At 42.5% G+C, this 23,118-nt stretch overlaps 1 protein-coding gene across 15 annotated transcripts in view; it reads left to right on the plus strand.

Annotated features, from left to right (window-relative positions):
- LOC110492382 (protein kinase C-binding protein 1) overlaps positions 1-23,118 on the plus strand; it is a 32,984-nt gene that overhangs the window by 5,145 nt on the left and 4,721 nt on the right. For 3 of the 15 annotated variants that reach the window (XM_021566645.2, XM_036947360.1, XM_021566647.2), the window contains 18 exons: positions 5,285-5,355; positions 6,000-6,160; positions 8,601-8,822; positions 9,319-9,432; positions 9,549-9,641; positions 14,004-14,091; positions 14,190-14,245; positions 14,351-14,428; positions 14,682-14,797; positions 14,961-15,439; positions 15,582-15,710; positions 17,470-17,634; positions 17,979-18,506; positions 18,666-19,124; positions 19,255-19,415; positions 19,575-19,655; positions 19,755-19,833; positions 20,858-21,097. In XM_021566645.2, coding sequence (XP_021422320.2) covers positions 5,285-5,355; positions 6,000-6,160; positions 8,601-8,822; positions 9,319-9,432; positions 9,549-9,641; positions 14,004-14,091; positions 14,190-14,245; positions 14,351-14,428; positions 14,682-14,797; positions 14,961-15,439; positions 15,582-15,710; positions 17,470-17,634; positions 17,979-18,506; positions 18,666-19,124; positions 19,255-19,415; positions 19,575-19,655; positions 19,755-19,833; positions 20,858-21,097 — 3,320 coding nt within the window. Of the gene's footprint in view, positions 1-1,156; positions 1,342-1,720; positions 2,224-5,284; positions 5,356-5,999; positions 6,161-8,600; positions 8,854-9,318; positions 9,433-9,548; positions 9,642-14,003; positions 14,092-14,189; positions 14,246-14,350; positions 14,429-14,681; positions 14,798-14,960; positions 15,440-15,581; positions 15,711-17,469; positions 17,635-17,978; positions 18,507-18,665; positions 19,125-19,254; positions 19,416-19,574; positions 19,656-19,754; positions 19,834-20,857; positions 21,098-23,118 lie in introns of those variants that run through there. The other 12 variants (XM_021566650.2, XM_036947362.1, XM_021566649.2 and 9 more) reach the window with 11 other exon arrangements.

A 23,118-nucleotide genomic window follows, 5' to 3' on the forward strand; every position in this document is an offset into this window, starting at 1 on the left:
ATTCACAAGAATCCTTTTTGGTAGCAATTTATAGTACTGTTTCCACTGGTGTTTAATAGGACATTACTTTATGGTTCTTAATTCAAATAATGAATCACAATGAATAACTAGCCCCTTCCCTACCTGTTTCCCAATAGTGCCTAAAATTAAATGTTTGCATGAATCAGAAAGTCATTCATAGGTTCTAATTATGTAATTAGTTACCATGGCATGGCAGATCTTAAAATCCACATTTTACTTTGATATGCCTACAATACTAGAAAAATGAATGTATTTCCATTTGCAATTATGAGCTAACTTTGGTGTCAAATCTATATTAGAATTTCTACATCCTCACTATCAACCACCTTGGTTTGGCTCTATACAAAGCATGTTCTAATTACAGTATGTGAATGGCACATCAACCACCATTACGTTAGCTTCCTCTTTTACTGTGGTTCATGAAAGGATGGGGGATGGGTGGCGCAGCAGTCTAAGGCACTGCATCTCAGTGCAAGAGGCGTCACTACAGTCCCTGGTTTGAATCCAGGCTGTATCACATCCGGCCCTGATTGGGAGTTCCATAGGGCGGCGCACAATTGGCCCAGCGTTGGCCAGGGTAGGCCATCATTGTAAATAAGAATTGCTCTTAACTGACTTGCCAAGTTAAATAATAAAAAAAGGTAAAACATTTCAGTACACTCATGGACAAAGCCAAAAGTGATCCAACACCCCTGGGAAAAAAAAAGAAATGGACAATTTTGAACAATCATTAGGTGAGCTTGGAGATGTGTATAAATTCACGCTCCATTAGCGTTATGTTAGTGGTAGGCCTAATGTTAGTAATCTGGTGACAGGTTATCTTTAGGCAGTCCTCTGGGGTTAGCTGAGGCAGCATTGCTCGTAAATTGGACACCAGGCTTTTATATGGTCTGCTTGTGATTTACTGCCTCCTAACCACAAAGAACAACTCAAAAACCCTCTTCTAAAACCTCTACCCATTCGCTCGGTCGCAATCAAAACAGACTGACAACCTTTTAAACCGAGGTGAAATTACACCGTTTTAATGCATAGGGAATCTCTGCATTGCAGCAGAAAATGTGTTTTAAGGAAGAAAGAAGCCTGCGCACAGCGAGTCGTGTGGCATACCACAGCTGACCAATCCGGTCCCGCCCTGCAGACCCTCCAGCCAATTACAGCAGCAGTTGAGGTTAAAGATTGACAATCGCAGTGAGAGCGGCAGCACAGAGCGAGCAGGGGCCTTCTGGAAAATTCTACAGCCATCTTTGTTTCATCTCCTCCAGACCAGTGTAAAAATCAGGCTGAAGGATTTTTCTTACATATTCTGTGGTATAAGACAAGGTATGCTACTAAGTGTGAATCATCTCTGATGAAGAACATGTTTTTTGGTTTTAAAAAATGTACAAAAATTAATCGTGTATAATGAATCTAATCTTTTTGCAGTGATTATAGTATGAAATGCTGGCAAAAGCATAGAACCTATTTCTGCAAGACTGTGCCTAAAACTAGTGGTTTCATATGGTCTTGAGTGAATGGTAAATTTAATCTTGACGGTGTTGTTTGTGCGTTATATCCCTCAGAGTCAGTCTTCTCTCTGGAGGTCAGGGGCTGCAGGGTGGCAAGGGCGCCAGGTTGTTTCTCCATCAACAATACTGATCCTCAGTGGATTCAAGGACACCAACACAAAGCAGACCCTCCCCCAGACCCAGACCCTCTCTCTGTACTAGACACAACTGTGTTGCATGAGACGGAGAAACAGTGTATTCTCCCCAGGGATAGGTCCTAAGTTTGCCAGATGTCTTTATTCTTATAGTCAAACAATTTATCTTTCTCTCAGTTTCTTTCATATTATTATGCCTAATTATTATTCGACAGCAGTGGGCACAGTAAAAGTGAAACTGAATATGGGGGTTACATTGGATAACTGATTTCCAATTAGCTGGATTTCTTCTCTCTCTCTCGCCTGTCTCGTCAGTCTCCCTCCTGTTGTACTCGGCAGTGACGGTGGTTTGGCTTAACTGTGTTTTGGTGTTTGGATGTTGAGCTGTAATCTCCACGGATCTCCTGTTCCTCGTGTGTGCCTGTGACTGGAGCCTCGGTCGGCATGGGGGAGAGGAGGGAGAGGAGTCGGCTGTGGCCTCCATTTTCTGTGACGAGAACCCTGCTCTGCCTCTGCTTGCCTGTCTCTGAGGAGCCAGTGGAATCTCAAGGCACAGATTCAATGTGTGTGTCTTTTCTTCTTCTTCTTCTATCAGCCATTAATCTTTTGTGGTGTTTGCTAATGTTATCCTGAATTTTGGTCTTCTGGAATATTCATAGATACTGAAGATTTTTTTGCTATCTGTTCTCCTGTGATTCTGCCAGGTTTCAGGAATTCTTCTCCTGGTCTGAAATGCCCTCTGGAAGAACATAGGATGACTAAACAATCTGCTTAGCTAGACGCTACAGGATCAGGTGGTTCTTGTGTCACTCTGGCTGCTCGGTGGGCCTATTTTTGAGTGAATAACGAGTGTGAACCTTGGCTTACTGCTGGGTTGCATGATTAAAGTGCTCTGTCCTCTCACAGTGCTCTCGCTGGTAGGACACGTAGCACAGAGAGTTGGCTAACATTTGCTCTCTTTCATGTTGGCCTCGTTCATTTTTTCATTCTGTGCCTGGAACAGGAAGGCCCTGAAGGGCAGCATGTCTAAACAAGACGAGACTCATATGCTGGATACTTTTAGAGTTTTCTTCCATTTGTATCTTCTTGATCTTCTCTCGTTTTTCAGATTGCATTATCGGTGATTTTATGCCTCAGTCTTTTTGATAATGGCGATTATGGCTAGTGATTTATTGATTGAGACTTCTCATGTGAATGTGGTGACAGGGTTGTTAAGCATTACCATAGGTTTATGAATGCTCAGTGTCATGGACTTGGTTTAATGAGCAGGACGTCAAGGTTTACAGTGCGTGTTAATGAGGGTGGCTTTATTGGCTTAGTAGATTTAGTTAATGGCCTCTCACAGTGGTAGTCATGCTTGGATGCATCAGTGGCTGCCCTCAGCTCTGGCTCTGGAGCATTGTGCATCTCCTTTTTCTACTCTGTCCTTTTTGTCTTCCAGATCAATGACCATTATGGATGTGGATTCTGAAGAATATATCAACTCTAATCTTATCCAAATCTTTGTCTCAAATGTTCCTCTGAGAACATCTATAACATTCCCACTTGTCCACTTCTTGAAAACAAAAATTATTCTAGATCTAGTGCTGAATATTAGCCTGTTAGGCTACCTGTACCTAGACGTTCTCCTATCAGGAGCCACCAGGGTATTGGGTCTGGTTCAGAGTGGGACCTGTGTTGGATCCTGAGGATTATTTTCGGACAATGAATACGACTACATCCTTGGAACGAGGCCCTCAGTGGCCCTGACAAAGGAGGGGCTGAACTCTCAAAGAACCCCATTCATCACCAAGGACCCCCTCCCCTTTCTTCTCCTCATTTTTCTTCCTGAGAGGGAATTAGAGGAGAGCAAAACCAAATACACAAAAAGCTCCAGGCTTTGATTTGTCCGTTTCTGTAAATGGAAGAGGCTATAGTTTACATTTTCGCACAATATTGTTTGTTATTGATATGATTTGCTGTGGAAATCTTATTTTGGCTGTTAAGAACAGGCTAGTTAACAGACCTATGTAACAGGTAAAAACCTGTAGCTAGCTAGTCAGACCAAGGTGGACTCCGTAGAGCTTACTGAAGTGATCTGGTGTAGTGGGTTTCTATACTGAACAAAAATATAAACTCAACATGTAAAGTGTTGGTTCAATGTTTCATGAGCTGAAATAAAAGATCCCAGAACTTTAAAAGGCCACTCTAAAATATGCAGTTTTGTCACACAACACAATGCCACAGATGTCTCAAGTTTTGAGGGAGCGTGCAATTGGCATGCTGACTGCAGGAATGTCCACCAGAACTGTTGCCAGAGAATTTAATGTTATTTTCTATACCATAAGCCGTCTCTGTCATTTTTGAGAATTTGGCAGTACGTCCAACCGACTTCACAATCACAGACCACGTGTAACCACGCCAGCCCAGGACATCCACATCCGGCTTCTTTACCTGCGGGATCGTCTGAGACCAGCCACCCGGACAGCTGATGAAACTGAGTATTTCTGTATGTCATAAAGCCCTTTTGTGGGGAAAAACTCATTCTGATTGGCTGGGCTTGGCTCCCCAGTTGGTGGGCCTGGCTCCCAAGTGAGTGGGCCTATGCCCTCCCAGTCCCACGCAAAGCGCCCCTGACCAGTCTTCAAATCCATAGATTAGGGCCTAAAGAATGTATTAAATTGACTGAGTTCCTTATATCAACTGTAACTGAGTAAAATCGTTGAAATTGTGGCGTTTATTTTTGTTCAGTATAGGAATAGCCAGTTGTGAGAGCTGGGGTTTGGGTGGCTACCAAAAATCACCTTTTTACACTCTCATCCATGACTGTCTGAGGCAATCTTCTGTGAGTCACCGTCCATTTTGAAGGTGAAAACCCTTTTGTGATGTAGCCTACGCATTTGTGGAAGTGTTTTTGTAATCATTGAAAACCCCAAAATGTGTTTAAGGCGTTGCTCTTTTGAATGAGCTTGCATTGTACAGAAAGATCTTCTTTAGTGTAGGTAGGTGGGCAAATGGGGACGCAAACAAACTCGTCAATGCATGGCCCTCATCAGGACTGAAGCCCTTGTCTCTCCATTGTGTCCTGGAGGACAGGAGCACACAGCCTACTCGGTTGGATGGCCTTATTTGTTGTGCTGAAGCACAAGTGTTGCGTTTTATTGCAACTCTTGTGCAAGCTGAATAAAGAGGTCCTGTTGCCATGGAGATTCTCTCCGGTGGCACCCCATGGAACACAAACTCCCAACGTCTAAAGTTTATCTGACTGTGATTACCAATGATTATAGACATGCATAGGAAGACATGATTACTCTGAAAAAAAATGTGGTTGTCATTTAGGAGACTCTTATCGAGAGTGACTTACAATTCGTGATCATGAATGATCTTAAAGGCCATGGATCTGAGATTTAAGTCAATTCTGTGCCACCGGTTGCGCCTTAGATTTGGTAACAATAGTAACCTATTGATGTTTCTCAATAAAGCTGATGAGGTAACCACAATGGAAACCTGCTGAAACTCTGGTGACTTTGTCCCCTGGGACCCTGCCCTAGGTGGTGTTCCACTTGTTTACTGTGTGACATGATTTGTTTTGTGAACACTGTTTGTGACTGACTCTCTCTCCTCCTTTCATTCTGTGCTGTGCAGTCTGGCTGAGGACGAGGTACAGACGGAGTCGGATGTGGTAGAGGGGATGGATGTGGCACTGCGATCCAAAGGTAAGAACAAGGCCCTGCATGCTAAGACCAATGTTGTATTTTGAGAAGACCGCATATTCTAGTATTCTTCTTCTAGTGTTTATCTTACCGTTAAACATACTTGTTGTTTGATGTGGATCTCATAGAGCTACACAGAGCAACCATTGTGCCATTCAGTTAAAATCGTATCACCACTACCTCTGAGGTTGTTGCACGGGTTCAGCCTCACCATCACGTGCTGTGGATGTTAGCCTATGTCACCATTTAGGAGGCATCCTTCACACGTGATCACTATCACAGGGCCCGACCACACTGACTTAACATATGAAATTTGTTGCCAGATTGGGAAACCTAGCAGTAGGGTTTGGTGACCAAAATCCCTTATCTGGTTGGATTCAGTATTCCTGGGCAACCACCATATTAAGTCTCTCAATGAAGGGGTTCTGCTAACAAAAAGAATGCTTGAGGATTTACTCTGCCTTTGACCTTCAAATACCCCCCCATCTGAGTGTCATTGTGTAGAGTGGCCTGGGACTGGGAGTGCCTCTGTCGCTCTAGCCTTTCATGCCAGGGATCTAGTCTCTGTCCTTCTAAGATTCCTATAAGCTGCTACTCTCTGTGTTGTATGTATGGTTACCTGGTGTCCCCTCTGCTCCTGACACTAGTGTCTGACCCCGGGTCAGCAGAGCGGGTGCTGGCAACTCAGAAGAGGAAGGTGTCCAGCCCAACCCACTCCTCCAACGGCCACTACCCCTCAGACACCCCTCCAAGCCCCTTGAAGAAGAAGAAGAAACCTGGAGCCGTCCACAGCAACAACAAAGACCAGGTGGGGTGGAGGTGTAGTTTGTGACTGTGTGTGTGTGCACCTGTGCATGACTGATTGTGCACCTGTGCATGACTGATTGTGCACCTGTGCATGACTGATTGTGCTTCCAGGTTTAAATGAAAGACACTGCTTCATGTTCTGTGGTCGGATGCATTTGTTCATATCCCAAAAATGTCTACCATGTATTGATGATTGACTATTAAGATGATTTATCAGTCTGCTGATTAATCATGATAACTGTTTATAGAGTAGAATACTTTAAAATTACTTTTCTAAACTGCCTTTTTTGGAAAGAGTAGATATGCCTGCCAAATATGTTTGTTTGTGTTGTGAATGCTTTGTTTTACATGTATGACATGATTCAACCCCAAGCCAAAACCTTTGAATTCAGTTCCACTGACAATGAACATGTCATACACACATTCTGAACAGTCACATACAGTGGGGCAAAAAGGTATTTAGTTAGCCAGCAATTGTGCAAGTTCTCCCACTTAAAAAGATGAGAGGCCTGTAATTTTCATCATAGGTACACTTCAACTATGACAGTCAAAATGAGGAAAAAAAATCCAGAAAATCACATTGTAGGATTTTTTATGAATTTATTTGCAAATTATGGTGGAAAATAAGTATTTGGTCACCTACAAACAAGCAAGATTTCTGGCTCTCACAGACCTGTAACTTCTTCTTTATGAGGCTCCTCTGTCCTCCACTCATTACCTGTATTAATGGCACCTGTTTGAACTTGTTATCAGTATAAAAGTCACCTGTCCACAACCTCAAACAGTCACACTCTAAACTCCACTATGGCCAAGACCAAAGAGCTGTCAAAGGACACCAGAAACAAAATTGTAGACCTGTACCAGGCTGGGAATGCTGAATCTGCAATAGGTAAGCAGTTTGGTTTGAAGAAATCAACTGTGGGAGCAATTATTATGAAATGGAAGACATACGAGACCACTGATTATCTCCCTCGATCTGGGGCTCCACGCAAGATCTCACCCCGTGGGGTCAAAATGATCACAAGAGCGGTGAGCAAAAATCCCAGAACCACACGGGGGGACCTAGTGAATGACCTGCAGAGAGCTGAGACCAAAGTAACAAAGCCTACCATCAGTAACACACTACGCCGCCAGGGACTCAAATCCTGCAGTGCCAGACGTGTCCCCTTGCTTCAACCAGTACATGTCCAGGCCCGTCTGAAGTTTGCTAGAGAGCATTTGGATGATCCAGAAGAAGATTGGGAGCATATCATATGGTCAGATGAAACCAAAATACAACTTTTTGGTAAAAACTCAACTTGTCGTGTTTGGAGGACAAAGAATGCTGAGTTGCATCCAAAGAACACCATACCTACTGTGAAGCATGGGGGTGGAAACATCATGCTTTGGGGCTGTTTTTCTGCAAAGGGACCAGGACGACTGATCCGTGTAAAGGAAAGAATGAATGGGGCCATGTATCGTGAGATTTTGAGTGAAAACCTCCTTCCATCAGCAAGGGCATTGAAAATTAAACGTGGCTGGGTCTTTCAGCATGACAATGATCCCAAACACACCGCCCGGGCAACGAAGGAGTGACTTCGTAAGAAGCATTTCAAGGTCCTGGAGTGGCCTAGCCAGTCTCCAGATCTCAACCCCATAGAAAATCTTTGGAGGGAGTTGAAAGTCTGTGTTGCCCAGCAACAGCCCCAAAACATCATTGCTCTAAAGAAGATCTGCATGGAGGAATGGGCCAAAATACCAGCAACAGTGTGTGAAAACCTTGTGAAGACTTACAGAAAACGTTTGACCTCTGTCATTGCCAACAAAGTATTAAGATAAACTTTTGTTATTGACCAAATACTTATTTTCCACCATAATTTGCTAATAAATTCATTAAAAATCCTACAATGTGATTTTCTGGATTTTTTTTCTAATTTTGTCTGTCATAGTTGAAGTGTACCAATGATGAAAATTACAGGCCTCTCTCATCTTTTTAAGTGGGAGAACTTGCACAATTGGTGGCTGACTAAATACTTTTTTGCCCCACTGTAGATATGTGCTGACTAGTATTGTGTCTTGTTCACTGATTGGCTGATGTGGGTTGATGTGGTGTCAAGCATGATACCCAACACAAAACTGGTTATTGGTCCACCAGGGAAAGTCATCAATGAAATTGCACATTGTAAGTCTGACAACTTAAAAATATGACAATAACACAAACTTCCGGTTTAGATCAAGAACAATGACATTACTATCGTATAGGCCTACATTGATATTGACTAGACCAATTTAACAGTCTTGTGTTTGGTGCCTGCCTTATTTTGCCTTACATGTTGCTTATTACCCTGCCTTACTTGCCACTTTGTGATTATCTGTGTGTTTCTGTTGCACTGCACCTTTTGTGTTTTGTTTTCTGCGTGTGTTTTGAAACCCGCCCCCTGTTTCTCTTGCCTGCATTTCAGTCAGAACTAAGACATGGTCCCTTTTACTATGTGAAGCAGTCATCACTCACCACAGACCCTGTTGATGTTGTCCCGCAGGACAGCAGGAATGACTTCTACTGCTGGCTGTGCCACCGCGAGGGCCAGGTGCTCTGCTGTGAGCTCTGCCCGAGGGTGTACCACGCCAAGTGCCTCAAACTGCCAGCAGAGCCCGAGGGTGACTGGTTCTGTCCAGAGTGTGAGGTACTCACTCACGTGTGTGCCGTGCGTGTGGGTGTGTAGGTGTATATACGTGTGAAAGCGGTATGGGAGTGTTCCGGGCACATTCTCGCTTAATCACTAGCTTAATGTCCGCTTGCTCTTTGGGGTGTCAGGTGATGGGGTTGGAGGCATGCTTGGGGTCAATTCCAATTCGACTCTGCATTCTAGTAAAATAATTAAATAAACATATTATCCTATAATAATGGTACTACATGTGTTACTTCCTAATTATTGAATTTAAATGGAATGGACCCCAGGCCTGTTTAGATGGGGCTAACATAAAGTGGGCAGGATCTTTATCGTCCCTCTCTAGATGGATGTTGCCTCCTATGAGGACTAGTACCACAGTCTCCTATAGATTATGACATACTGTAGATGCATAGTTAATAGCCAGCCCAGCGACCTACTGTGAGTGGTTGTGTTTACCCAGCTACTATTTGTCAATGGTACATTGTCCTGACTTCGTCATTTTTTCTAGAAAATCACAGTAGCAGAGTGCATAGAGACACAGAGCAAGGCCATGACTATGCTAACGATAGACCAGCTGTCCTACCTGCTGAAGTTTGCCCTCCAGAAGATGAAACAGCCGGGGGTAAGTTAGTGAAAGTCTCTCTCATGCCCTCTAGGTGCCCACTGTGGGCTAGAGATGGTTCTATCGCTTCTGTTGTTTATGAGAGTTGAACTAATACATATTTCTTCTGTGGGCAGACTGAGCCCTTCTGGAAGCCTGTGGCTCTGGAGCAGCACCCTGACTATGCTGAGTACATATACCACCCAATGGACCTCGCAACACTAGAGAAGGTACCATTACATTCACATTTCAGTCATTTAGAGCAGACGTTTATCAATTCCCGACTTGGAGCCCTCTAATAGCAAGGCAATGATGAGCTTTTTGAGTCTATAAATCGTGGTCTACAGATAATACAGTGCCTTCAGAAAGTATTCACAAGCCTTCATTTTTTCCACATGTTGTTGTGTTGCCTGAATTTTAAATTGATTACGTTTAGATTTTGTCACTGGCCTACCCAAAATAACCCATAATGTCAAAGTGGAATTATGTTTTAAGAAATGTTTACTAATTAATAAAGAATGAAAAGCTAATATGTTTTGAGTAAGTATTCCACCCATTTGTTATGGCAAGCCTAAATACACTGAACAAAAATATAAACGCAACCATTTCAGTTCATATCAATCAATTGAAATAAATAAGTTAGGCCCAAATCTATGGGTTTCACATGACTGGGAATACAGATATGCATACGTTGGTCACAGATACCTAAAAAAAAGAATAAGTAGGAGTGTTGATCAGAAAACCAGTCCGTATCTGGTGTAACCACCATTTGCCTCATGCAGTGCATATAATTGATCTGGCTGTTGATTGTGGCCTGTGGAATGGCTGTGTGAAGTTGCTGGATATTGGCGGGAACTGGAACACGCTGTCGATCCAGAGTATCCCAAGAATGCTCAATGGATGACATGTCTGGTGAGTATGCAGGCCATGGGACATTTTCAGCTTCCAGGAATTCAGCTTCCAGATCCTTGTGACATGGGACGGTGGATGAATAGCATGACAGTGGGCCGCAGGATCTCGTCACAGCATCTCGGTACATTCAAATTGCCATCTATAAAATGCAATTATGTTCATTGTCCGTAGCTTATGCTTGCCCATACCATAACCCCACCGGCACCATGGGGCACTCTCTGTCTGCCATCTGCCCGGTACAGTTGAAACCTGGATTCTTCCATGAAGAGCACACTTTTTCAGTGTGCCAGTGGCCATCGAAGGTGAGCTTTTGCCCACTGAAGTTGGTTACTACATCAAACTGCAGTCAGGTCAAGACCCTGGTGAGGACGACAAGCACATGAGCTTCCCTGAGACGGTTTCTGACAGTTTGTGTAGAAATTCTTTGGTTGTGCAAACCTACAGTTTCATCAGCTGTCCAGGTGGCTTGTCTCAGACCATCCCGTAGGTGAATAAGCCTGATGTGGAGGTCCTGGGATGGTGTGGTTACACGTGGTTTGCGGTTGTGAGGCCGGTTGGACGTACTGCCAAATTCTCTAAAACAACGTTGGAGGTGGCTTATGGTAGAGAAATTAACAGAATTATCTGCCAACAGCCCTGGTGGACATTCCTGCAGTCAGCATGCCAATTGCAATCTCCCTCAAAACCTGAGACATCTGTGGCATTGTGTTTGACAAGACTGTACATTTTAGAGTGGACTTTTATTATCCCCCAGCACAGGGTGCACCTGTGTAATGATCATGCTGTTTAATCATCTTTTTTTATATGCCACACCTGTCAGGTGGATGGATTAGCTTGACAAAGGAGAAATGCTCACTAACGGGGATGTAAACAAATTTGTGCACAAAATTTGAGAGAAATAAGCTATTTGTGCATATTGAAATGTTCTGGGATCTTTTATTTCAGCTCATGAAACATGGGACCAACACTTTACATGTTGCATTTATGTTTTTGTTCATGATATGTTCAGGAGTAAAAATTGTAAACAAGTTGCATGGACTTACTCTGTGTGCAATAACAGTTTTTAACAAGATATTTTAATGACTATCTCATCTCTGTACCCCACACTTACAATTATCTGTAAGGTCCCTCAGTCGAGCAGTGTATTTCACAACACAGATTCAACCACAAAGACCAGGGAGGTTTTCCAATGCCTTGCAAGGAAGGGCACCACCGATTTGGTAGATGGGTAAAAATAAAGCAGATCGAATATCTCTTTGAGCATGGTGAAGTTATTAATTACACTTTGGATGGCATATCAATACAACCAGTCACTACAAAGATACTAGAGTCCTTCCTAACTCAGTTGCTGGAGAGGAAGGAAACTGTTCAGAGATTTCACCATGAGACCAATGGTGATTTTAAAACGGTTACAGTATGGCTGGGCGATATGGCCTGAAACGTAATCTTAAAAAAATAAAACTATCTACATTTAAAAACATAATTTCTCTAAATAAGCTTTGTTGTACAATTAAAGGTCAAATACATTGCATTTAAAACAGTCAAAAATAAGCTAATGAATTCAGAGCTTGTGAAATTATACCTAGACTGAATATATGCCTTCCACAACTATAAATCAAATCAAATTGTATTGGTCACATACACGTTTTAGCAGATTGTTATTGCAGGTGTAGCGAAATGCTTGTGTTTTTAGCTCCGACAGTGCAGTAATATCTAACAAGTAATGTCTAACAATTTCACAACAAAAATTGTTGTGAAAGACGCACTAATAGTTTAATTACTTTATCAAAATAGTTGTACCTACTGTTTTTCTTATGATCACTGATCTGGCTTTCAGGTGTGTCTATAAAATGTACTTTTTATTACATTTAACCAGAACCATGCATAATGCACATTCACTAACAATGTAGCAGTTATTATAGTCAATTAACACCAATCTCATAAATCATCTCTCAAGCACAAGCCCATGTGCTAGTTAGAAGTCAGCTAATATTTATATTTTAAGTTTAGCCAACTTGGATCAAATATATAATTTCACAAGCTCTGAATTCAGCTAACAAGGCAAAATAGTTGAATTGTTATGAACACACCCTTCTGTCCATCTCCAACTGTTTGAACAGCATGCTAGTCTGTCCACTTTGTTCAGATGTTGAAATCAAGTGGCTTACCTTATTTCTCAGAATGAGTTGCCAATTCCTTATATAATTGTTTTATGCTTATTGCAGATTTATAAAACAGTCATCCAAATAGCTAGTATAACAATATTTGACAAAAATGCTGCTAGCGATACGTGGTACCATAATGCGGGCGAGACAAACTGAGCATACATTTTCTAGAATGAATGTTCATTGGTACATCTGTTTTAGTAGTGTTGGCTCTTGCTTGAAATTTGAGGAGTTGAAACAAACAGGGTATGGTTCAAAAGATTAACTTCTCTATTACAGTAAAATAATGTCTCAATATGTTTGTGTCCATATGACCGATTCTGTTGGATCGAACCTCAAATGCAAATGGCGAGTTAAAACCGTTTTGTCAGAGAGGTAGAAGTGATCTTTCATCTTTGTTGTTATGGTAGGGGGATTGGCTTGGGAGAAAGAGACGAACCGAGAGGTTTCACTCTTGCCAAAATCTGTCAAAATAAGCCCAAAGTGTTTCTAACACAAGGCCAAATATACACTGGAGTTGCTTAGAAAGACAACATTAAATGTTCCTGATTGGCCTAGTTACAGTTTTTTAAATTTAAATTTTTATTTATTTCACCTTTATTTAACCAGGTAGGCTAGTTGAGAACAAGTTCTCATTTTTACAACTGCGACCTGGCCAAGATAAAGCATAGCAGTGTGAACAGACAACAACAGAGTTACACATGGAGTAAACAATAAACAAGTCAATAACACAGAAAAAAAAAGTCTATATACATTGTGTGCAAAAGGCATGAGGAGGTAGGCGAATAACTACAATTTTGCAGATTAACACTGGAGTGATAAATGATCAGATGGTCATGTGCAGGTAGTGATACTGGTGTGCAAAAGAGCAGAAAAGTAAATAAATAAAAACAGTATGGGGATGAGGTAGGAAAATTGGGTGGGCTATTTACCGATGGACTATGTACAGCTGCAGCGATCGGTTGCAGCTGCTCAGATAGCATAATTTTTTACTTAAATCGGCTTAAATCTATGGCAAGACTTAAATTGTTGTTTAGAAATGATCAACAACCAACTTTGACAAGAGTTTGAAGAATCTTAAAAATGTCTAAAACCATGTTTTCACTTTGTCATTATGAGGTATTGTGTGGAAAAAAGGCATTAAGAGTTGGGCCAAATTTTTTTTTAAACATAGCGTTGTTTAAATATTCCCCATGTAATGTTAATGGGGCGCTAACATAGCTGCCATAGAAGTTTGTCATGTAAATGCATCATTATGCAGAAACATTAAAGCGTCAATCAGCAGTTAAAACAATAAAGCGTACTCACCACCATTGTTTCGGTAAAAAGCAGGGGGGGGGATGGGGCTGGAGAAATGTCACCACTCTCAAATTCAAAGACAGAGCTATGGCTACAAGGACTGACCATCCATGATATCAAAAGGATAGTTTTAACCATCCTTGTTCAATGGGCCCAACTCTCTAAATACATGGCTCTGGTGTAATCAAATCATATTTTTCTCTGCTATATTGGTAGAATATGAAAAAGAAAATGTATGGCTGCACAGAATCCTTTTTGGCTGACATGAAATGGATCTTACACAACTGCATCATCTACAATGGAGGTAGGTCAAAAACACATGTTTAAGACAGTTTCCTCACTATACTGCTTGCAACATGCTTTGGAAATAAAACTTGGCTCTTACAAACATGTTTGTTCCAGGAAATCACAAACTAACAGCAACAGCAAAGGTTGTTGTGAAGATCTGTGAACATGAAGTGAGTATCATTTTTACATGATGACTGAAATGTCATTCGGTTGTGTGTTTTGTTTTCTCCTTTCTAAATGTATTTCAGTAATGTGGAAAATGCTGTTTTTTTCAGGTGAATGAAATTGAGGTCTGTCCGGAGTGCTACCTGTCCTCGTGCCAAAAGAGGGACAACTGGTTTTGCGAGCCATGTGTAAGACAAATGTTTCCTCATCTTCTTTTGCAAAGGACATTTTATGGATATAAATGTAAATGTTTGTCCCGTGACTTAAGGTCACAATTCGGTTTGTCCTGAAGACAAATGTAGATTGTAGGTTAGCCTAAATGTAATGTTTCAAATCTCAAAAATACTCTTTACAACACACAAGTCTTTGCGAATCCTATTCCTCTGTTTGTGTTTATGTTATTTTATCTAACCGTGACCCCCGGTCTGCCCCCCCTCTCAGGGTCACCCACACCCCCTGGTATGGGCAAAGTTGAAGGGCTTCCCCTTCTGGCCAGCCAAAGCACTACGGGAGAAGGATGGACAGGTGGACGCACGCTTCTTCGGACAGCATGACCGGTGAGCCTTGCTATTTAATGAAAGTGGCGGATGGAAGAGACTTTTCATAGTAATTACTGAAGTACTGTTTGCATTCGTATGGTATTGGACTCCTCTGAAGGTAATCATAGGTCTCTCTGCTTATCCTACTCCTAACTTGTCTCCCTGTGTTTTTTCTCTGCAGGGCGTGGGTTCCCATTAACAATTGCTACCTCATTTCCAAGGAGATTCCCTTCTCTGTGAAGAAGACCAAGAGCATCTTCAACAGCGCCATGCAGGAGATGGAGGTCTATGTGGAGAACATCCGCAAGAAGTTTGGGGTGTTCAACTACGCCCCCTTCCGCACCCCCTACACGCCCAACAACCAGCTTCAGATGTTGCTGGACCCAGCCAACCCCGACGCAGGGACTGTGAAGACGGAGAAACCTGACAAGATGCGCTTCAACTTCGACATGACTGCATCTCCCAAGATGCTCTTGGGCAAGAGCTCTCTGTCGAGCGGGATGGGACGGAGGATCTCTCTCACGGACATGCCTCGCTCTCCCATGAGCACCAACTCGTCTGTACACACAGGTTCTGACGTGGAGCAGGATGGGATGGAGAGAGGGCCTAGGAACCCCCCATTCCACTACAGCGCTGGGGAGGATTCTATGGACTATACCGGTAATTAACATGCTCCTGAATCATATAACTATATAACGCATCATATAACTAACTAACACCCTATAGTCACATTCAAAACACAGGTTAGGATCAAGACTCAAACCATTTGTGGAGGTTAAAGTGTTATGCGTTATTGCCTCAGCATCCCCTGCCTCAGTGAAGATGGGCCATGCAGGCAGCATGACGGGCAGCCCCAAGCCCTTCTCCCCTGGTCTGGTGCCCAAACAGGAGAGGGCCCCAGGCACAGGCAGCATCCTCAATCTCAACCTGGGTGAGTCCCATCTAACCCCACCCCCTTATGTAGCACCTTGTCTTGTGCAGTCTGTTTGGTTAGGGCAGGGTTGGGTAAACTATGGCCCGGCAGGAGGTTTGAGTATAGATTTTTTACATTTTATTTTGGGTTATAATTAGTAAATTATTATTTGGAGTAAAAAAAAAATAATAATAAAAAACACACTCCGCACCTGAACGTCTAAAACTATATAGTATGTACAAATTATTATATATTTTCAAATTACTGCCCATTTTCTGGCCTGCAAATTGATTTTGACATTTAAAAAAAAATCCTGATGTGTCCCTTGAGCCAAAATGTTTTCCCACCCCTGGGTTAGGGGTTATGTTTTGGTTTTGATTGAGTTTTAGTGTCCGGGTTCATAAGGTCATGGAATTTTTAAATGATGTTTTCCAGGCCTGGAATGTTTTAGGAAAATGATCAAATCCAAAAAGTTTTTGAAAAGTCATGGAAATTAATTAAATCATTTCTGTTAATGTAAATAATTTAGGCACAGTTTTTAAAATATTTAACATAAAATAAACATATCAGACAGGATCGGAATATGACACTTCAGTGCATATGTGTGTGTGCGCAAGCGTCACCTGCATGTGTGTCAGTGTGCCTTGCTCAAGGAGAGAGACAGTCGGACATTACATTCCCTCTATGATTGCAGCAGTAGGTAGGCCTAGCCTATAAAATATGATAGAGAACAGACTAATTGGGTAGCCAATTCAAAACATATATTGTAGCCTGGCCAGTTAACTAGAGAGAGAACTGTTTAGTTGTTATTAGTCATGTCCCAGAAAACTTTCCACTTACGGTAGGTACACTTGCGAATAAGGCCATAAAAAGTGTCATACAGATTATTCATTTAAATTATTATTTTTGACGAAACTAACAATTAACTTTGTCATTGTATTAGTTGGGATTATTTTTAATTTCGATGAATCGTGTCATGTTAATCAAAATAATAATGTGTGAATTGTGATCAGTAGTTTTATGAACTGGTTTTGTAGATACTTCCAGTTGATTTGGGCATCCGATGTATGAGACATTGCAAGTCAATAGATACTAATCAGCCTGCAAAGTAAACACTTCTAAGGTAGCTAAGAGAAACATGACTAAACTAGAAAAGGTGAATTTCCTGAAGAAAATTTGTGGGCTTGTTTCAGCTGAATAAAAATATTAGTAACCGACCATACAGTTAGCCATTTGATCTTTGGTATATTGAATAATGAGTACATTATTGTATAAAGGTATAAAACATATTTGGTTGCAATGTTTTACATCAAGGGTGGTCAACCATCCTCCAGGAGAACTACTGGGTGTGCAGGCTTTTGTTCCAGTCCCCCTCTAACAAAACACATTTTAGAAATGAGCTGCTCAACCGGGCCTTGATAAATGAACATTTATGTGTATGATCCAGTACCTCTCCAGACTGAGGGAAAGGGGGATACCTAGTCAGTTGCACAACTTAATGCATTCAACCGAAAATCTGTCTTCCGCATTTAACCCAACACCTTGGATTGACCCCATGTGTATTATTCAGTTGCCTAATAGGTATTCTACTTGGTGGGGTGGGTTAAGTGCCTTGCACAACAACAGGAAATGGTACATGGGATCAGAGAGCAGCTTCCCAGTGTCGGTACTACATTTATGTACATAGATGCCACAAATTGTTGGTCATGGAAATTTGGTTAAAAGTAATGGAGAAGTCATGAATTTCCATCTGTCAAAATGTTTATGAAACCTATAGTGTTTGTCACAGATCGTGTGAAGGCTGAGATGGACCTGAAGGAGCTCAGTGAGACAGTACAGCATCAACAACAACAACAACAGGGGTCATCACTCCTCCTCACCACCCCCAAGAGACCCATGAGGAGCCTGGACAAGACCATCGAGAGCTGCAAGGCCCAACTAGGTACACACATACATTCACACACTTTCACACACCATCCATGAATTGTGTCTAGAGCAGGGATTGGCAACTCTAGTCCACGGGGCCGGAGTGGTGTCACCCTTTTCCCCATCCCTAGCAAACACAGCTGATTTAAACTAATTGCATTCTAACTGAAGATCTTCATTATTGGAGTCAGATGTGTTAGCTGGGGCTGGGGCAAAAGTGTGACACCAATCAGGTCCCAGAGGACTGGAGTTGCCCATCCCTAGTCTAGAGGAACACATTTGAAGACCTATAAATGATACGCTCATGTTCATCATGTATTAATTCTATGATTTATATGTTGTTTCTTTATCCCTGTGCAGGCATTGATGAGATCTCTGAGGACGTATATAAGGGCGTGGAACACAGTGACTCTGAGGATTCTGAAAAGTCAGACTCCAGCAACAGCGAGTACCTTAGCGACGAGGATCACAGACCGAAGAGCGCCGCCCATGACAACAAGGACAAAGCAGAGAGGGAGTCTAGAAAGAGGCCCAAGGCAAGCACACCGGTAGAGGACAAGGGGGCAGTCACAGGGACCAGGGATAAAAAAAACTCTGAAGCCCTGCTCAAAGACAGACATGGCAGCAATGGTCCAGAGAGAGATTCCCGGGAGAAGCCCATGACTCCCCAGACTCAGCCCCCCACAGACAGGCCCAAGGCTCTAGAGGTGGGTAGGGCAGGCGCACCCCGGGCCCTTGCTGGCCCAGACCAGGACTCCGACTCAGAGAGGGAGCTGGTGATTGACCTGGGGGATGAGCAGGGGGGCAGAGACCGTAAGAGAGCCAGGAGGGAGCCAGGGGCTGTAGCCACTAAGCCCACGAAGGAGCCCCCTGGCACCAAGCTGGAAGGTGAGGGCTCATTTCAAGTCTTGTTTATTTTGTTTTGTGTACTCTAGTTGCTTCGTATTATAATTTTTTGAGAGACTGAGGCCTAAAGGCTCATCAGATGGAAGGAAAATACAGTTTGTCTGTCTTTATTTAATCAATGTTTTTTTTCTCTCTGACCAGGTAAATTCCCCACCGTAGTGACCCCCCCTCTAGCCTCCGCCACCTTGTCCAACCCCAAAGACCCCAGTCAGCCCCTCATCAACCCCACACTCAACCTGTCCTCTAGCCAGCCCAACACAGCCTTCACCACCCCCCCTGCAGCTCCCACCCTAGCCACCACCCTCTCCTCCACAGCTGCCTCAGCCCAGTTGGCAGCGAAGAAACAGCGCCCCCTGCTGCCCAAAGAGACAGCTCAGGCAGTGCAGAGGGCAGTGGTGTGGAACCCCGCCAACAAGTTCCAGACGTCCTCCCAGAAGTGGCCCATGCAGCAGGAGGAGCAGCCGGCTGGGCCAAACCAGACACAGGTTCCTGTCCAGGCTCCGACGCAGGCACAGACACGCAGCCCACAGCAGGTCCAGTCACAGCAGCAGTTGCAGGCATCCTCCAGTACACGTTACCAGACCAGACAGGCAGCAAAAGGTACATAGAAACCCAGTCCACTAAACACAACTCCCCAACATCTGTAAACGCATACACAATTATCTCATATTAGTTCATATGAGCTGAATTGTAGTTTTCTTTCATTCCTCTTTTCTTCTGTGGTTTGCAGCTGTGCAGCCTAGAGATGGTCCCCAGACCTCAACCTCATCAGTTACCTTGGTCACCTCTGGTGCCTCCTCCACCTCTTCCTCCTCTTACCTGGCAGGAGACTTTCAGATCCCCACAGCTTCAGCAGATGTGGCAGCTGACATCGCAAAGTACACCAGCAAAGTGAGTTAGCCTGATGCTATATGTCTAAACAGAATAAATAGATGGAAACTTTACAGGGGAAAGTTTATTGATTCACAGATTTTTGTGTTATATTGATATGGAAAGTTACCTGACTGTGATCAATCTGTGAATTGTTATAATCTCACCTGATCTCTTCAGATGATGGACACGATTAAAGGGACGATGACAGAAATCTACAACGACCTTTCCAAAAGCACTTCAGGAAACACAATCGCAGAGGTGAGTGCTGCTGAAGAGACTTTTGGTTGAGTCTGTAACATAAGTAAATTTCTCTCCTGTCTCACTGCATTGTGATAACTGTTGAATATTTTTGCCCAGATCCGACGGCTGAGGATAGAGATAGAGAAGCTTCAGTGGCTACATCAGCAAGAGCTGTCGGAGATGAAACACAATCTTGGTTTGTTATACTTGCCCTTTCCTTAAAAATATAATCATATTTTAGGTTGGTATCAATGTGAGTGTACAAAATAATAAGAACACCTTCCTAATATTGAGTTGTACCCCCCCTTTGCCACCAGAACAGCCTCAATTCGTCAGGGCTTGGACTCTACAAGGTGTCTAAAGCGTTCCACAAAGATGCTGGCACATGTTGACGCCATTGCAAGTTAGCTGATGGCCTTTGTGTGGTGGACCATTCTTGATACATACAGGAAACTGTTGAACGTGAAAGACCCAGCAGCGTTGCAGTTCTTTACACAAACCGGTGCGCCTGGCACCTACCACCATACCCCATTCAAAGGCACTTAAATATTTTGTCTAGCCCATTCACCCTCTGAATGGCACACATAGACAATCCATGTCTCAATTGTCTCAATGCTTAAAAATCCTCCCCTTCATCTATACTGATTTGAAGTGGATTTAATAAGTGACATCAATAAGGGATCATAGCTTTCACCTAGATTCACCTGGTTAGTCTATGTCATGGAAAGAGGGATCCCTAGTCAGTTGTCCAACTGAAATGTGTCTTCTGGGGGGCTGCCATAATCGACATCCACGTCTTTGGCGCCCGGGGAACAGTGGGTTAACTGCCTTTCTCAGGGGCAGAACGACAGATTTTTACCTTGTCAGCTTCGGGATACGATCCAGGAACCTTCTGCTTACTGGCCCAAAGCTCTAACCACTAACCACCTGCCATTTCTAATGTTTTGTACATGTATGTTTGTCTTTGTCAGCCAATTCATGAGTGTATGAGATTGACTGTGTTATTTTATCTATGTGTTTCTAACATTTTAATAATGCAAGTGTGTGCATTATAGCTGTGTTTCTAATATACTCATTCAATGCATGTGTTGTAGGAAGTTTATAAAACACATGCATAGTACACATTTTTATCCATGTTACATTCATATTCATTCATTATATTTGATATCAAGTGAATTCTATTCATAGATTTTCTAAATGTGTCCTGTCATGTCCTGTAGAGCTGACTATGGCAGAGATGAGGCAGAGTCTGGAGCAGGAGAGGGAGCGTCTGGTGGCGGAGGTGAAGAAGCAGATGGAGGTGGAGAAACTGCAGGCAGTGGATGAGACCAAGAAGAAGCAGTGGTGTGCGAACTGCAGGAAGGAGGCCATCTTCTATTGCTGCTGGAACACCAGCTACTGTGACTACCCCTGCCAGCAAGCCCACTGGCCAGAACACATGAAGTCCTGCACACAGTCAGGTAAAATAATAATTTAGTTATTACACACACAAAAGATGTAATTTGCACCAAAAATGTCCTATGCGCCAACATTTCTGAAAAACCCCACTCCAGGGTTTCTTCTTGATTATAAAGGGGCTTAGTTGATGGGCGTTTACAAATCTCTCCAAAGAGCGGATATTTCTTTTTGCAGTTTTCAAGCTAGTTTCCTGCAATTCTATGCATTTTTACATGGATAATGCAGTGTTATTTTGCTCAAACATGATAACTAAATGAATACTAAACTCAGCAAAAAAAGAAACGTCCTCTCACTGTCAACTGCGTTTATTTTCAGCAAACTTAACATACAGTGGGGCAAAAAAGTATTTAGTCAGCCACCAATTGTGCAAGTTCTCCCACTTAAAAAGATGAGCGAGGCCTGTAATTTATCATAGGTACACTTCAACTATGACAGACAAAATGACAAAAAAAATCCAGAAAATCACATTGTAGGATTTTTAATGAATTGATTTGCAAATTATGGTGGAAAATAAGTATTCAGACATGTGACTAACAGAAATTGAATAATGTGTCCCTGAACAAAGGGGGGAGGGGTCAAAATCAAAAGTAACAGTCAGTCTCTGGTGTGGCCACCAGCTGCATTAACTTATTGGTGACAGGGGGCAGTATTTTCACGTCCGGATGAAATGCATGCCCAAATTCAACTGCTACTCATCCCCAGAAGATAAGATATGCATATTATTAGTAGATTGGATAGAAAATACTCTGAAGTTTTTAAAACAGTTTGAATCATGTCTGTGAGTATAACAGAACTTATTTAGCAGGCAAAACCCCGAGGACAAACCATTCACATTTTTGGGGGGGGGTTCACTCTTTTCAATAGGTTTTCATTGGGAATCCAGATTTCTAAGGGACATTCTTGCAGTTCCTATTGCTTCCACTGGATGCAGTCTTCAGTCTTTAGAAATTTGTTGAGGTTATTCCTTTGTGTAATGAAGAAGTACGGCCATCTTGAACGAGGGTCACTTGAAGTTAGATACTGTTAGATAGAGGCGCGTGACCAGAAAGCTAGCTACAGTTTGTTTTCCTCCTGTATTGAACACAGATCATCCCGTCTTCAATTTTATTGATTATTTACGTTAAAAAATACCTCAAGTTGTATTACAAAAGTAATTTGAAATGTTTTGGCAAAGTTTACAAGTAAATTTTGAGATATTTTGTAGTTACGTTGCGCAAGTTGGAACCGGATCAAACTTGCCAAATAAATTGACATTTTGGATATATATCGACGGAATTAATAGAACAAAAGGACCATTTGTGATGTTTATGGGACATTTTGGATTGCCAACAAAAGAAGCTCGTCAAAGGTAAGGCATGAATTATATTTTTATTTCTGCGTTCTGTGTCGCGCCTGCAGGGCTGTGTCATGACGTTGCCCTCTTTGGGTACATCGAGCACCATCCCCCGCTCTCTGCTCCTACAACCAGACTGCTGTGGTCAGAGAGAGGTCATAAATTCCTGAGGAGAGGATCTCCTCATGGCCACACAGTATAACGACAGAGTGAACTTAGGGATAGAGAACAAAGGCATTTCTTCCACCTCACAGAACTTGAGGTCCGAACAACATTTATGTTCCGTGTAAGGTATAAAAGATCGGTGAAGAATCCAGCTATGAACTGGTCCATTTGTTACATTTTGGTGAGGCTCATGGGAGACGGTGTGGCCACATTACCATAACGCTGTTTATATAATAGCCTCAGATATGAGGTTCACATCTAATTGTTGTATAAGATGATTGAGTGAGGATAATACTGTTTGTAAAATTGTGTAATGTGATGTTGGACTGTTTAATGAAGGAAACTCCCAATTCCCTTTTGAGTTGAACTAAATCAGAGAACCACCCAGTTAGAGTTAGGCATCCTGGGACAGCCCCTTTTCTGCAATTCCGAATAAAACCCCAACTTTAAGAAGTTCTCAGTAGACCATGTTTTCCTCCATTACGAAGGGACAAAGGTTGCAGACCATTGCTGAATCTTTTAACC

Source organism: Oncorhynchus mykiss, chromosome 16 (genome assembly GCF_013265735.2).
Source record: "Oncorhynchus mykiss isolate Arlee chromosome 16, USDA_OmykA_1.1, whole genome shotgun sequence".
Lineage (NCBI taxonomy): Eukaryota > Metazoa > Chordata > Actinopteri > Salmoniformes > Salmonidae > Oncorhynchus > Oncorhynchus mykiss.